This window comes from Rhinolophus hipposideros (assembly GCF_964194185.1).
Source record: "Rhinolophus hipposideros genome assembly, chromosome: 15".
Classification (NCBI taxonomy): Eukaryota; Metazoa; Chordata; class Mammalia; order Chiroptera; family Rhinolophidae; genus Rhinolophus; species Rhinolophus hipposideros.
In genome coordinates this window covers 34,899,480-34,916,919 of record NC_138061.1, presented here as the reverse complement: position 1 = coordinate 34,916,919, position 17,440 = coordinate 34,899,480, and the positions used below count along the sequence as shown (strand labels likewise).

The window sequence follows — 17,440 nt, the reverse complement described above, 5'->3', positions numbered from 1 at the left end:
TTGTCAAACTTATCTCTAATTACTTAATAATTTATGATACTGGTATAAATGGTATTTCTTTTGACAATTGCTAATTGTTTGTTGCTTGATTAAACCATGGATACCTATACTGATATACCTGTACTGATATATTTGAACATAGCCCTGGAAAGAAGTGGTAAAATTCAATCCCCTCAAATACTATTTAAAATGTCCTAAAAGGAATACTGTACTTGCTCTAATGCATGGAACATGGGGCAAGACAATTATCGCATCGCATGTTTTACTCCCAGTTCATTGTATGAATGAGGACTATTAGGCCAATGTGAGCTGGAAATACTCATTTCATGTGGACACAGTTTCAATCAGGATACAGGAGTAAATATTACATTCAGAGATAATTTTTGGCAAGAATATTTAGAAGTCTTTAAAACGTATTTTTTTCAGGCATCACAAGTGATTAGTATAATGACAATGAATCTAACTAATTAAAATCTTTGTTGCCTGTCCAAAGTGTGATTTATAACAAGCCATTTTTCTTTTGTATAAAGGGAAATTTAAGAAGCAATCATTTAGAACTGGAAAGAATAAAAAATGACAGAGACACAAAACACTAGTCAAGTTAATTAACAAGAAAATTAGCTTGAAATTAAACATTTTTATATCTGTTTTTGAAGAGATTTTCAAATTTACATTATATTTTCTTATCCGTGGTTCCTGAAGCAAATTATTTGTCTGAATGATATATTGGAGAATAACAATGAGGTCAGTAGCTCAACTTCCACCATTGAAAATGACCTTATATTTATCACAGCAGGGATAAAGAAACCATTTTCTAAGATACCTTGATATTTCCTCACCAACTATGAAAATCTGATCCTTTATATATAAACAATTATTTGTGTAAGCAGACCTAAAGCCTTCCTCTTGAAGAACTCCTCTCTCATAAATCTCTTTGCATTTAACCAAATTTTTTAAACAACCAATTTCCTAATTTATTTAAAACTAATTATCTTGGATTACTATTAGTTAGTGACAATTCTTGCCTATTATAATAAGCAAAATCAACAACTAGTGATATATCTGAGGCTATAGTGCCCACTAAAGTATTAACAAGATTATCAAGTAAATTCAAACAATAATAAAAAATGTTTTGTATAATTAATTTCATATTATAGGTGTATTCTTTAGAGAAGTCCAGAGAGCAGGTGTTCAAATTTTGTTGATTTAATGATCTTTTTTATTTTATTTTTCATATTTTATTGGGGAATAGTGTATTTCTCCAGGTCCCATCAGCTCCATCCAAGTCGTTGTCCTTCAATCTAATTGTGGAGGGCGAAGCTCACTGGCCCATGTGGGAATTGAACCGGCAACCTCGCTGAAACCCACTGAACCATCTGGCCGCCCCCATTTAATGATCTTTGTTATTGTGTGTGTAGGCTTGGCCAAACTTGTTCTCGTACTAATATCAATACTTTGGGATATGAGTGTTCAGTGTGTGTGTGTGTGAGTGTGTGTTGATCTCTGTATGATTGCATTTTGTATGCAATTCAGTTTCTTCAAAACCACAATATTGTTTTCATAAATCCTCTATTGGGTTCCTTGACATCAAAGCCCAATGAGTTATTGTATCTTAGGCATCTTTATGTTAATACATAAGAGTAGATGACCATATCATGGGTTCTGTTACCAGCAGAGCAACAGGTCACTTTCCACATGTCTGTACATTTTAGTTCAGTGCTGCGCTCGTCTTCCTGGTTCTAATATTCCACTTGAAGCTTATTGTAAGTTTAGTTATTCATCCATTTCAGGAAAGACCATGATCACAATAGGTTACTGCAATTCCTGATGCCTAAAAGTATGTCATGGGACCGATGATGACATAAAAGATTTCAGTGTGACTAGAGCATAGATCGTGATACAGAGATGAGGGTGATGAGAATCCAGTAGCAACATGGGAGTGTCACAGCAGAGAGTGTCATGAGAAGCCTTTGAGAAGTAAAATAACATGGGCCTAATTGTTTTACACAGTATTATGTGTTGAATGTGTCACCACAAAAATTATGTCAAAGTCTTAAACCCCAGTCTGTGAATGTGACCTTATCTGGAAAAGGGGTCTTTGTAGATATAATAAAGTAAAGACACTGCCATACTGGATTAGGGTAGGCCTAACTCTAATGACTGGAAAGAAAGTTTGAAACAAAAAACACACAGAAGAGAGATGGCAGAAATTGGAATGAGGAAAACAGATGCCAAAGATGCCAAGGATTGCCATTCCCCACCAGATGCTAGGATTGAGATATAGAACAGATTTTGTCTTAGCGTTTTCAGAGGGAACTTGGCCTTGGTGACACTTTGAGTTTAGACTTCTATACTCCAGAATTATCAAAGAAAAAATTTCATTGTTTTAAGACAATCCGTTTGTGGTAATTTATTATGGCCACCCTAGAAAACTAATACAGAGAAGTTGTCATAACCACAGTGTAAAAAATGAACAAGAGATGAGCAAGACTGGACACAAGGTGACCAATTGGAGGCCAGACAGTAATACAGGTGGCAGATCAGAACTGTGGCAGTGAGGATGGCAAGATGCAGATCACGGTTAAAGCTATTTAGGGTCAGAATCAACGGGATCTGTTAACAGTAATGCAGGCATTTCAGGAGAGGAAACAATTGACGATAATGATAATGTCCAAATTTCTGGTTTGGGAAACACTTATTGCAATAGTGATCACTTGAAAAGTAATAGGTTTGGTTGAGGGATGGAACAAAAATGAGTTTACTGTTGACTAAGTGCCATTCGGTGCACCTGAGTGATACCTAACCAGCCATGCCCCATAGAAAACTGAGTCTGGAGGTTAGGACAAAGTTTTGGGATGGAGCTATAAATACGATAATGTTGCTATAACACTTTGTGCTTCTTTCATAATATCACTTAGCACACTCTCTATTTTCATCACCGTTTCACCTATAAACTTCAACAAGAAAGGTAAGCTGAGAACAGAGAATTGAGTGAGCAACTTCTTTTGATGAACACTGCTGTCCCCAACAGGCCACCCTTGTGTATCCCCACTTCTCCATCATACAAATAGAATAGTGACAGTGAAAAGCAATTCTGGCTCTTCTTTGTCAGTTCTGCCAGAAGAAGCTAGCCCCAAGTACTGGCAGCTTTTAGGCTTTGGACTTCAGCCAGAAATCCAGGACAACATGGAAAATATCCCACAAGACATTCTGTTACATTTTACATAGATTATCTATGATAATCCTCATATGAATAATCTTCACTAACATCCAAATGGATTATAATCCTTACTCAAACCCAAAAAGAACAAAACAAAAACTCTAAAAGTCTCAAGTGCTCAAAATAGAGAAGGGTCCTAAGGTGAGAGATGGATAGGAGAGCTCATGAAGGAGCGGGTGAAGGAGTCTGGTTATGGCCTCATTGAGCCGGAGACTGGGATTGAGCCTTTCATAAAGCCAAAGCCAGAGAGTGCTACTACTGCAAGGAGTGGGAGTCAGCAGATATGACAGGTGTTAGACTAGCACCCCAAAGGTGAAGGTAATAGACCATTTCAAAGAATCTGATATTTTCAAAATAATAAAGAGATTAATCAAAGACATAAACTATAGTGAAGAAACAATATATAACATATTTGAAAGAATAAGATATGAATAACAGTTAACATTTACGGCACAAGATATATGTCAGTCATGATTCTAATATGCACAAACTATCTACATTGTTTGGCTTATTAGTCACCTCAATCTTATGTGGCAGATCCTGTTATTTCCATTTTATAAATTATGAACCAGACGCACAGAGCAGTAAAGAAAAATAAGATCACACATCTTGACAATGATGGAGCTGGGATTTGAACCCAGGATGTTTCATTTCAGTGCTCACACCCCTAACCACTGTGGAGCGCCAAGCAGAAATTCTGAAAATATATTTTTAAAAGTTACTGGAATCTATTCAGTGGATGGATGGAATTTAAGATGATACAATTGAAGGGAGAAGTAGAGAATTGTGTGATGGATCTGAGAGAATTTGCCTTGAGTCCATTACAGATGTAGCACAGCATGGTACAAAGAACATATAAACATGAAATAAGAATGTAAGGATGGTAGGATGAGGAGGTTAGACCTAGAATATTAAGCATTTCGAAGTGAGAAAATAGAGAAAGTAGGGGAAAGGAAATATGCACACATAATGCTGATGATTTTCTAGAATCGAGGAAACTACATTCCCAGAGGAAAAGAACACACAGAGTCAAAGGAAGGAAAGGTAAAACATATATTCACTTTGAGAAATTAGAGTGAAAATACAGAAGAACATTAAAGACTGACACGAGTACCAAAGAAAAACAACATTACCAAAAAGGAAGAGGGATTTAACTGACTACAGACTATGCATGCCAAAAGACAATAGAGTAATATTTAAGATACTGAGAAAAAATAAATTTAACCTAGTTCTCTATGCATAACCCAATGTTCATTCACATCTAGGAAAAGGCAAAAAGTATAAACAGATCATCTTTGAACAATTACTAAAGGATAAACCCAAAAGGAATAAGCTATGTGTAATAAACAGCAGTAGTCAAAGACAGTAAGTCCTCACTTTACATCGTCAATAAGTTTTGGGAAATGCAGAGAAATGATGTATAAGGAAACCAATTTTACCACAGGCTAATTAATATAAAGAAAAGTTAAGTTCCTATGTTACCTCATCATTATAACTAAGCGACATTGTGCTGGGACCTGTTGTAATAGGCAAACCAAGTTATTAAACTTAAGTAAATAGTGTCTGAAAAAATATAGTAATAATAATGCCTAATATGTGGAGCTTTACCAGTCAAATGGAACTATATACTAGTATACTAGAAAAGCAGACAGAAGGTGGGTAGGAGTAATTTGAAGTTAAGCATACGAAGATCCTTATATTATTCAAGAGAAGGATAGAACTATCGATTAACATTACATGTTAGATATAAATATCAAAAATTTAAAGACTAATTATTAAAAGAATACAAAAAGAAGGCAAAACTTCTAAACTAGGGAATAACACAGTTGCGATTTTTATGACAGCGGAAAGAAAAAAAGATATATTGACCCAAAATGAAACAATGAGATGTCAGGTGTAAAAACTTAAACACAAATAAAACAATGTATATATGTTTATTGTACATATATATGTACACATAATAAAATTTAGACACATGAGCAGTGAGGATGCAGGTGGCCAACTGTAGGATGATGATAGAATGAATTCAATCTAGATGGAATACCATTAACTTAAATTTCGATATCAGAGCAAAATTTGGTAACTTTCCATGAGCCATATCCCCAATGTCATTTCTTGAGATACGTTTTAGGAAAGTGTTTTCACCATAAAAGCTCTTTAATTGACACCCAAATTCAGTGGCAGTAAGCTACAAAAGGAAATCTGTCAATTCTCAATTATGCTTTATTTTCTGATATTCCAGTTGTGATCTCATTAGAAATTATAGAAAATGTTTCTGAGTCTTTGTCTCTACTGAAAATGACAATTTCCACATTTATTCCTGGACCAATGAAAGCAGGTGATATTATTCTTCAGCATCCTCTATGTATATAATAATCAAGGGAAAGAAAGATTCAAGTACAAATGATATATTTGTGCAATTTACACTAAGACGATACTGTTTATTGTTTTCTCTTGTGCATTTCCATGAAACATGGTATTTCTTCCAATTTTACCATTGGAAAAATCTAATGGCAAGTATGTGTTCATCAGATAAGAATCAAATGAACTCAGTAAAAGAAAAAATAAAATCTAATTTATTTAGTTCTGAATTTTCATAAGGTAATGTGGCCTGAGTAAAGTGACTTATCAAAATCTCTACTTGATTTCTGTAGCTGTGAAATAGTAAGGAAGAAAATAAGACCAGGTATCTCTTTGTGGCTTTAAAAATATAAAAACTCCCTAAACCATTTCTTTATAATAATTTTAAGCAAAATGCTTATAACGCATTTTTTTTTTTTTTGCAATACAGGTATAATTTGAAATGGAAGCAACATTGACTGTTCTAAATATTTAGGAATAAATTATGTCCTATTGCTATTACTCCCTAGTAGATACTTCTGCACCCGGAATGTGATGCAAAAATAAATAAATACTGGTTATTTCTTATTCAAGTGGCTTATATACATAACATATAATACTGAACTTTGAAAAGACTTATTTTATACATATTGATAATTGAGATGTGTTGCTTATTGGAAAACAAGAGTAGAATACTTAAATATATTTATTTGTCATATTTGTCACCCTGTATTTGTCATATTTGTCATTCTGTATGATGATTGGTACAAAGTCAACTGGGCTTTTCTTCCAGAGTACAAGGAGCAGGAGTGGTGGGGTGGGGGCAGAAGCTTGCTTCTTGAGGTCTTAGTTTACAAATAGAGTGTGAGTGATGTTGAAACACACCTCTGTGAGTCCAGCCTTCAGAGCCCATTTGTAGTGAAGCTAGATGTACATTACCTCCACACCCACCTCCTTCCCCACCTTCCATTACCATAACCAGCAATGACCACAACAAGCCAGAGGTGAATCCTAAACAGGCTGCATTGTTTTCTGATATGTCGTCTTTATAATCAGGTTTAGGGATTTCAAAATTCTCAACCAACCACCTTCCTATGATTTTAACTAAAACTGTTGTACAAAGTAAGCTTAGCAGAGACTTCTCCTTCTCTTTTAGAGTCTTTGTAGAACTTGTAGTTAAGAAAAATAAAGCTGAGAAATTTTCCTATTAACAAAAATAATGTTTTATTACATAAATTAATCACGAATCAATCTCACAGGCTATCTATACGGATTACAAATCCAGCTGGAAATAAATAAAAATGATGATCAAAGGTCCTGCTATTAGGATAAGCACCAAAGAGCTTATTTTGCCAAGAGCTCAATCTTTAAGATAGCAATACAAGTAGTACTCTACCAAAAACAGTGGAATGTGTGATCTACTTACCCTTGCAAGGCTTTCTCTCCAAACCAATCTCCTTTTCCTAAAGTTCTAAGAAAGATTGGGTCTTCACTTGGTGAGTCCTCACGAGTGACATTTACCTGCAAAGAGAAGCAATGAAAATGTATATCCATCATATACCCTGGATGACCGAATGAACACTATGTGATAATGGTCATTCCATTTCTTATTTCTTTTCCTTAAACTTATTTTATGAAGAAAATGCGTACGTTATCACTAAAGGGGCCAAAAAATAATGGCACAGAATTCCCATGCAAATTGCAAGAAATGACATTCAAATATTTCGTTACAATTTCAACTTGTTTTCAAGAAATAATAAATTGTTCAGAAATTTGAATTTCACTAAATCCTCTTCCCTATTCCCATTTCCTACCTCCTTTGAGGCAACCACTATAATGAATTTAGTGAACATTCCTCCAATCCTTTTTTATGTGTTTACATGCATGTGTTTTTAAAATATATGAACAGCATAATATGGTGTGTATCATTCCATGACCTACATATTTTCTCTTAACATTCTTTTATTTATTCCATGTATTAGATCTAAATATAGTTCATCCGTTGTTTTTTTCCTCTCCATAAATGTACTTATTTATCCACTTTCTTGTACATGGACATTTATATCATTTCCACTTTTTTCTGTGGCAGTGAACATCTTTCTCTACACCTGTACATGCATAGTCCAGATTCTCTAGAATATGTCTATCTCTTTCATTAAGAAAAATGCAGCTTCATTCAAAGGACAGTCACACTTTCATGATCCCATCCTGCGGGTCTCCTATCAACTTTACTGTCCATATGTTTCATTCAGCAAGATTTCTTTTTCTAAAGATATATAAATTACACACATGTCTTTTAAATTCATAACAGTATGCTCTCTAAAGAAATGGGTATTTCTTTGTCATTCTCTACAATTTATACTAAGCATATAATAAAGATCTGTAAATTGTTCGAACAGAAAATCTCCTTACTAACATGGTAACTCGGCCCATGCAGGACTTGTGACTTGCGTGATAGTCCACAGAAGGCAAGTGATAATGTTTTCATCACATGAATGAAGACAGAAATGCAGTAAGTTTTACCTTTGTGTTACTCACTTCCTTCCCCAGATCTACTAATATTCATAAAACTGGCTATGTGTCATCCAGAAAGTTAAACTATCCAGAAATAGTTAAAATACACCTGCCTGGAAAATAAAGGGGAGAAACTAATGTCCTGAGACATTAAGTGACAATTCCAGACACTTAAACACATTTAAAAATACGATGCTTCGGATTTTTGAATTTAGAGAGTGGATGTCAAGGACCAGAATTTTTGTAAGTATTAAGATGGTCTGTGCAAGGTGGAGGGAATTCAATTATTATTCTCCATTGATTCACTTGATTACTCCTCCACACAGTGTGTCAAAACCATGGAAATGCTGTTTTTTTACCACTAAGCTCTGTCATAGAGATGCTCATTTGCATGCTGATAGGCTTTCACAGATGTGAATGGAGATTTCACTAGCCCAGTGATTCTCAAACTTTGCCGGGGTGGGGTAGGGTACACTTCTTACTTAAAATAAAGGTTCCTCAGATTCTGATTAGTGAGTATTTTAAAGCTGAATTTCAAAAGTTTAATGTAGGTGATTTAGATGCAAATGTTCTGCAGACCAGTCTTTGACAAACATTGATACATTGTTGTCTGTCTGAACCTCAGTTTTCTCATCTGTACAATGAGGCAATTCAACAAAACCATATCTGTCCCTCCTCCTGGCTGTTAAAAAAAGTCACGGATTAAGGTATAATATACTACAAGTTAAGATCATTGATTCAAAATTAAATATAAGGATATATGCTATAACCATACATTTGCCATTTGGTTAAGAAAAAAAGATTAGAAATTCAACATGACAGATTAATGCAAGCCATGGAGAAATTTCAGTGGAGTTTGAAATGTTCTTTAAGAAGATGTTATTGAAATTCATTCGCATAGACATAGAAAATGGGATACCTGAAGAATAAAACACTTTCTGTTTATATGATTAAAGTAAGGGAAAACCTAAGTGGATAATCCATGAATATGAAAAGATCAGCAGCTCAAAGAACAAGAACAAAAGCTTTCCTTTAAAGTCTAATTTCCACAGTTTTTCTTTGTATATATAATGAATCATTCTAAATATGCACCGACACCAGTCATGAACATTTGCATCTTAATTCTAAAAAAAATTCATGGTAGAGAAAGCTAAACATATAGAGAGATAGCCTAACTGTGGCCTATATAATTTTGTTTTCACTTAAACCACAAAGTACTTTGTGATCCACAATGCTGTGGAAAGAAACTACTTATGGCACCTTAAAGATAATATTTAATCTGTTTGAACCCATGTTACCTGGCCACCATGTCCAGAAAATGGGAGGCTTATCATAGGTGTGTGTGTGTTGTGTGTGAATTAAATGAGAAAATCTACCAAAAGCATCCTTTCAATAAGTGTCCCATAAAGTCAGTTGCTTTTTCCATATTTTCCCCTTCTATTTCTCTCACTTCTTATTTCAGAAATTCCATGCATTTGATTGTAAAATAATTATCACAGATCATTATTATTTATTTTATTGTTGCCATAAAATGTGATTTAGAACATTAATTACTTTTAGTTCTAAATAGATGAAAGAGTGTGCATTTTTATGTTTTTTAACCTATAGATTAATTTTTCTATAAGACATATGCATGGTCTTGTAACTTAAAAGTTTGAAACTATTTTTTTACAACCAAATATAAAATTTTAAATTAAGTATGGAAATAGGAACTAGACATTTTAAATAGAATACCAAAATTTTCAATAAAAAATATAAATGTGCTAAACAAACATGTTTAACTGAAAACAAAATAAAGTGTTTTAGTACAGATTCAGTGGGTTTTATATACAAAGTAATGTTTATTATAAAGAAATCTGAACTCTACAGACTTATGGGGCAGACCCAACTAGAGAACAGTGATTAGTCGGGTAAGCATTTTCCTACCTAACTGTGGAATCCTAAAACCAAAGCATTTTCCAACCTGTGTAATTAACAGTTTGTAAAACTGTCCAGAGTCCACAAAGAGTCCACAAAGCAGCTCTTTTTTCAAACAATGTTCTGCACATATTGCTTAAAAATGGGTATTGTTTCCATATTCAATAACACTGAACATTGTGTTAAGCCAATTTGTTTAACTAACTCCGTTAAGTACTTGTTAATTCTAAGCAAATCCGTGTGGTTGTAAATGTCATTTAGTAATAGACAAGAATCTTTGAATTATACTTTTTCCTAATGAAAGCATACAAGGTATTTTTTAATAAAATCAGAAAAGCAATTGTATTTGAATTTCCGAATCTCTGGAATTTTATCAATGAATCCTGTTCAATTTTGATTCAGCTTATTTATGGAGATATAGTTTATTTTTTGATGTAACACAACAACAGGGATAAATACATAAACTTTCATCAGAGATATTTTTCATGTTATTGTGAACACTTTGGTGCTTTATAATTTATTGTTGTTGGGGGTGTGGGACCTTCATGTTTTCAGGCAACTGAAATGGACCGATTAAAGTAGAGACTTAAGGCACCACCAGGTACTCTAGACATTACTGCAGCATTCTGCCTCAAGTTTTAGAAAAATCAGTTTGTATAGGTTTAATGGCAATAAACAGATATTTCACAGTTTATTTTATAGTGTTTTTGTCTTTGTGTAGCTGTGCTTTACTGAAGGATAAAAACTGTTTTACACTTAAATAAATGGACTTGAACAAGGGGTAATCCGTAGTTCTATAGCCCCCTGTTGTATGAGCCCAGTGTATTCTTGCTACTTCTCTCCAGAATCCCTATGGTACTCTAAAATATTGCCAGTGGAATCAGTTCCTGGGGCATAATGCCCACTCTTTTTCTATTTAGACATATTATGAAACTCATAAAACAGTACCAATAATGCAACTGTCTTCAGCTGAAACTGGTTACAAACACAGCTTCTTTTAGGCAGTTCTGGGAATTTGCAGTAGTAATAGGGTGTTCACATAAACGTGTCAGAAATTCATCTTACCTGATAAACATATCACTCTCTGATAGCAAAGAATTAACAATGTAATAAACTGAAAATAAACCCAAATCATTGGGATAAAAAGTCTCCCTCTGACCAATGGAATCATTTATATTCGTGAAGATTTTCAATTTTCCCTGCTTCTTTAGTCAATGTTAAGAAATAAAACAATAAATGGTAGGCTGTAACAATTTATGTATAAATCACAAAATGCTAATGTTTCTTAATTTTCTAACAATAGAAAAAACAAGATATAGTTTCAACTATAACTGTGGTCAGACATGTCATTTCATGATGCTTTTGAAGAAGCTGGTCCCTGACTTGTATTTCTATCCCAGGCTTTCTAATATCAGTTAAAACAATGGGTATGATACAAGTACAAATATCACTTTTTTCACTTCAGTGTCGCATACCACTGATATAAATTATTGACATATGCACATTGTTGATTCAAAATTAGTCCAAAGAGGATTATCTAAAATGTGATCCAACAAGATTTATAATCTTTCACATTTCCTGTTCACTGTGCCTCTTTAAATCTCCTTCCTATTTTAAAATGAGCCATAACATACTAGTCAGTCATATTTGTTAAATTAGAGGAAATAAATTTACTTACTTTTTAAATTAACAATTATAAAAATAAAAGTCGTTCCACCTGCATTTCCTTCACCATTTTTTAGGATGCTTAATATATATAAATTTGTTTTAAGGATTATTATGATAAAGCAAATTAAATTCAAATCATAGGTTATACTACAATGATATTTAAACGCAAAAATGATTATGACTTTACTATTGAAATACATTTAAGGTCTTCTTAGCAATATAATATTAGAGTATTAATCTACTACATAAGTCCCCATTTTCCAATTCACTAAATTTCTTATTTAGTTTTTAAATAAAAATATATAAGAGATTCATAATATTGAAAAACTAAAACAACATAATAAGGAACAGATTCTGATTCTTTTATTCCTATCCCTTGTCTACCCCATATTTATTCCTTCCTCTATAATTTACCATTTTAATAGTTTTTCAGTACTCACTCAATATTTCTTTATAAACACAGAATAAAACATTGATATATTTATATCCTTGTTGCCTTCAGAGTGTTAAGCTACTTGCCTATGGATACTAAAACTAGTCAGTCTCATAGGATTCAAACTTGGGCCACATGTTTTCAAAGTCCAGATATTTCACTACAGCAAGGCTACTGCTCCTAGTGACTGGATGGATTTTTTTCCTCTTAAAAATTTTTAAGAGACCCTAGTCTTTTCCATTTGTATTATATAATTTTAATTATGAGAATCTTCCCATAAATGCAGACGTATAAAGTGGCATCTAACATCATGATTGTTACATTAACGCAGACAATTTACTCGTCTTCAAAGTTGCACTTCCTTTTGTATTGTTTTTCGGAAATTCATTCTCAAATACTCCTCGTTCATTTTTAGAACATAGAAAACTCAAAATGTGCATAGGTGCTTCCCCAGGGGTCGCTGAGGGACCACAGGCTCCCCTCCTCCATCACTCTCTTGTGCTACCACAGCTTACCTTTCCTTTACTGATGATAAAGAAGGTATCTCCTCTTGCACCTTGCCTGATGATATATTCTCCATTTTCATAGTGGGTCTGAAAATGGAAAAAAGCAACAGAAAAAAAAAATCATTAAGAAAGAAGTAATTTACTGAACAACTCAACCTCTTCCAATATCAGCTCCCGAGAGATGCATTCATCATGATTTAAGAATGAATAATAGTTAACGAACTTAATAATTACAAAGAAGTCATTTCTATCGTGCATATTTTTTAAACTATTTTGTTAATGCCATTTTTCTGGATGATTACATTTATATCTTTAAATTCATTCATTTTAATAGTTTGATGAAAATATTAGTCTCCCATCAACTGAGCACAAAATAAAACAGTAGAGATGCTAATTGCACTGGTCTTCCTGTATCATTTTATTTGTCATTCTCATTTGGTTTTAGTAGTCTCATAATGATAGCTCTTTTTTTCCTGAGAAATTACTGCGGCACCTAAAGATTTTCATTTTTGAAACCATGTTGATTTTTAGTGTCGGTTAGATGCTCCTAGCTACTTTTTAAGGCATTGCTTCATGCTTTACTGTCCTTGCTTCAGCAATTTAGATTTGGCTCTGTCAAACAGAATGTCTTAATTTTATGGACTGAGTTCTGATCCAGCATCTGTGTGCTCATAAACTACCAAATGAGGAGCAAAATAAAAGCTACAAAAGGATAATCACAGTCAGTGCATCAGTATTCTGACTCTGACACAGTCACTAGGTTTATTCCCAGGGTTAAGATGCCTTCTGCAACAGAAAAAAAGTAATTTCTATAAGGAGGTGAGAGAAGTATACTGCTGTGTCAGGAGGCAGAACTGTGCCATCTGGCTCTATCTTTCTTTGTAGCTGAGCAAGGGAGCCATATTTTGGGAAAGAAAAAAAATTACTTTGCACATTCCTTATGAATCAGATTTCATGGTTTTCATGTAATATCCATCAGCCCAAAGCCTGTGATTTGTCCTTATACTTCAATCATGTTCCTAAATGCTTTAGTTTACCTACTCTTAAAATTGCCTTTCATTAATAATTCCCATTAAGGATAGCTGTAATTTTCTCTGCATTCCTAGAAAAACAGCATACTACCTACCCTGTTACTTTTTTTTTTTACTCAAAAGTAACTCACTTTCTCAGTAACAACTTTTAAAAATAGGATTATAGAATGCACATTCTTCAACTGATTTATTTCATTTAACAAAATATCTGTTCCATTTTCATATCTTGCTGCTTTGAAATGAAAAGATATTTTAGACATGCAGATTTGAAAAACAAATCACAGTAGTCTATGTTCACGTATCAATTCAATGAACACGTGTGAGTGTCTCTGAGTCAGGCCCGGTTATAGGCATTGATGATACAAAGATGAGTAAGGCCACAGTCTCACAGTAGTACCGTCTTTCTTTGATGGGTGCTATGTAATATACCTGCATTGTCCAGTATAGTAGCCGCTAGCCACATGTGGCTCCTGAGCAGTTGAAATGTGGCCAGTGTGACTAAGAAGCTGATTTTTTAAAATGTATTTAATGTTAATTAATTGACATTTAAATACTCAAAAATGGGTAGTAATGACTATTGAATAGCACAGGTAGTAGCTCAAACTGACAAGGGAAGAGTGACAATCTGTAACAGAGGGGCAACAATGGAGCATCTTTCCCACTCTTGATGTTTCTTTCTGAATGAATAGAGCTCAGCTGTAGCAAAATTCAGGACCTCCCTCTTCCATTTTCCTCACTCTGTAGCAGAGGAGATGGTGCAACTTATCTGACTGGTAAATTTGAATGTAATTGGTACGCTTCTCTCATCGTCTTATCATTTCTCACTGGTGGGAGGAAGCTCCTCACAGAGGGCTATTATTCTCTGCAGCTCATCCATCCAGGGGAAGAATCTCCTCCCTGGCAGAGTGAAGTCTGCACTCTCTGGACTTGTGTAACAGGACAAGTCTGCCCAAATAGAAGGTCCAGTTCAAGAAGCCTATTTTATTCTCACACCTAAGCTACAGCCCCTAGCCTAGATTTTTCTAGTAATAATGGTAATATTTGAGTCTTATTTATCTTATTATTTGTCTTATTTTTTACTTAGTTCCTAATCTAAGAGCTCTCAAACCCACCACCCCAAACAATCCAGTATGCAAAATGCTGTACTTTGTTACCACAGGCTTGTGTACTATGTTCTGTACTGTCTAGTAGAGAGCTGACTCTTCCAATGGCTTTGCCATGGAGGAGATTTTGAAGCCCCAACTGAAGGATGAGAAAAAAGTCACTGAATGTTGAGCAAGAGAAAGCCACCCCAGCAGCTTTTCATGGTCATATAATAGTCATGGAGATACAATTATTTTGGAAAAAAGTAGAAAGATGGAAATAAAAAGCACCAAATTTTGAAGAATTCTCAGCTCACCCAAGCTCATTTCCTCACTTACCTCCTTTTTAAAAGCCTACCCTTTCACATATAGAGCAGCTCCTCCAATAACATTGTTTTGTTCAACATTGTTTTATTATAATGTTGATGAGATGCCATAGGAACTTAACTCTTATTATATCAAAATTGGTTTCATTATACATTGCTATTGCTTAAACTTGCAGACCCTATCAATGACATTAAGTGAGGGTAAATACCCTGGCCTCTCTCTTCTCTACCCTCTGGTCTCCTGCTGGTTTTCCCCATTGGCTGAACTCAGTTGGAAGTCAGGGAACAGGTAAGCCTGGTGATGCCCTCCATTCAAATCAACTTCTAGGAAAAGAGAAGGGCACGGAAAAGTAAAAGTGGCCCTGGGGGCAAGTGGAAGGCATCAGCCCCACTTTTAATATGTCATTCATTTACTCACTTATCAACTGTCTCCACCAGAATGTCCGCTCTATGAAGGGATTTCTGTGTTGTCCCTGCCGTGCCCTTTGCACCTAGACGAGGATCTGCGTATTCAATAAATACTTATTGAATAAATGGCTTAAGTTATAAAGACATTTAGTCCCTCGTGTAACAACAATTCTGGAAATGGAGAAGTTTTAGGATCAGTGAATGTATTAGCTCAGTAAGCATTCCAAGGACTCACTTTCAGTTGGCTTGCCCTCACTAGTAGTGTCCTCATGGTCCCAAGATGACAGCCAGTGCTCTAGTCATCACAGCCGGGTTTAAGACAGAAAAGGGGAGTTTCTCATCTTATAACTCCTTCTGGGGGAAAAAAAAAATCCCAGAAACCCCTACCAATCATTCCCTTACACCTCCTTGTCTTAGGCTGCAAGCCTATTGTTAAACGAATACCTGTCAAGAGGAACAGAATTACTCCAAATGTTTTTCATTAGTCAGAGTCACCCAGTAAGGCTGACAAGAAACCATTCAAATGAAATCAAAGCTCTGGCAGTGGGAAAATGGAGAGGAGGGATTGGGGATGTACCCAAGAGGGCATCTACTTCACAGGCAAACAAACAGTCTCTGAGGAAAAAACAATCCTATGTGGAAGGGCTTGTGGAGCTGGAATGCTAGGCTGTTAGAAGAGAAGACTCAGAATCCATGGACATTGTCTTCAAATTTCCACTGATCTGGGGCGAGACCAAGAGAGGTAGCCTCTCCAGGTGACAGTTCAGAGAATGAGTGAGAATTAAAGGGAGAAAACCATCATTTGCAGATGGCATCTCAACACAAGAAGGGAAGCAGCTCCAAGGTGGAATAGGTTGCCCCGCTGGGCCAGGGACACCACATACTGAGCACAGCCTCTGGATGAGCATGGGCCACAACATTGCACAAGGAATTGAAGTTGGTGTCCAAGATTTCCTGAGGGGGAACTTTAGGGTCCCTTTCAGCCATGTGATGCTGTGATTCTCTGACAGTTGTGTTTCCCAAAGATGACCACAAAATAACTTCCATTCCAAAAGCTCTCCTGCATGGAGACTTTGCAATTTTCTCCTTGAGAGCTAGAGTCTAACGCCCTTCCCTGAAATCTGGGCTGGTCTTAGCAGCTCCTTTGCAACAATAGCCTGCATGGAAGTGATGCTGCGTGACTTCCAAAGTTAACTCAGAAAAGGCCATGTAGCTTCCACCTGATTCTCAGAAGACTCCCTCTTGGAACCCAGCACCATACTCTGAAAAGCCCAAGCCATATGTATAGGTGGTCTGATCCACAGTGCCAGCCAATCCTGGCCTCTGTGTCATCTCAATCAGTGCAGTCAGGAGGAAGACATGTGAGTGAGAAGCTTTCAGCTGAGTCCAGACTCAACATTTGAGTGTCCCCACCTGAAGCCCCAACTGTTACGGAGCAGAGACAAGTCATCTCTACTACGTCTGAATTCCTGACCCACAGAATTTATGAGCATAATAAGTGGTTCTTAGTGTGCACCACTAAGTTATGGGGTGGTTTGTTACATAGCAACTGATAACCACAGCAGACCCCTTGGGGGCTGAACCCCAATACTTGGCCCCTGCCTTTTCCTGGAAGCTCTGGCTTTGGTTGGTTCTGGAGTTCAGATCTTACCAGCAGCTGTGGTGAAACATGGCATCTTTTCCATCTTTGGGGGTCTCATTTCAGAGGTGAGGGAAGAGCCTGGAACACAGCCCAGTTATCTCTCAATCTCTAGCATAGTGGGCAAAGCACATTCATGGTTCTTATCTCATGGAAGCTTCACAATAATCCTAGGAGGGGTCTAACAGAGAAGAAATGAGGAGGCCAACATGGAAGAGAAGAGGAGGCCAACATGGTCACATCACTAACAAAGGTACAAAGGTAGAAGTGGCCCTCAATATAGGTATTCCTTTCATGTGCCACCATGAACTGTAGTAGAGTTAGTGGGAAGGATAGGCCGTGTCCCTCCACCCTGC

The 17,440-nt window shown here is 35.7% G+C and overlaps 1 protein-coding gene across 2 annotated transcripts in view; it reads right to left on the bottom strand.

Annotated features, from left to right (window-relative positions):
* Positions 1 to 17,440, bottom strand: part of PRKG1 (protein kinase cGMP-dependent 1) — a 1,143,489-nt gene that overhangs the window by 177,543 nt on the left and 948,506 nt on the right. For both annotated transcript variants that reach the window (XM_081075399.1, XM_081075398.1), the window contains exons 6-7: positions 12,608 to 12,685; positions 6,987 to 7,081 (exon numbers count right to left, since the gene is read on the bottom strand). In XM_081075399.1, the coding sequence (XP_080931525.1) occupies positions 6,987 to 7,081; positions 12,608 to 12,685 (173 nt within the window). The remainder of the gene's footprint in view (positions 1 to 6,986; positions 7,082 to 12,607; positions 12,686 to 17,440) is intronic.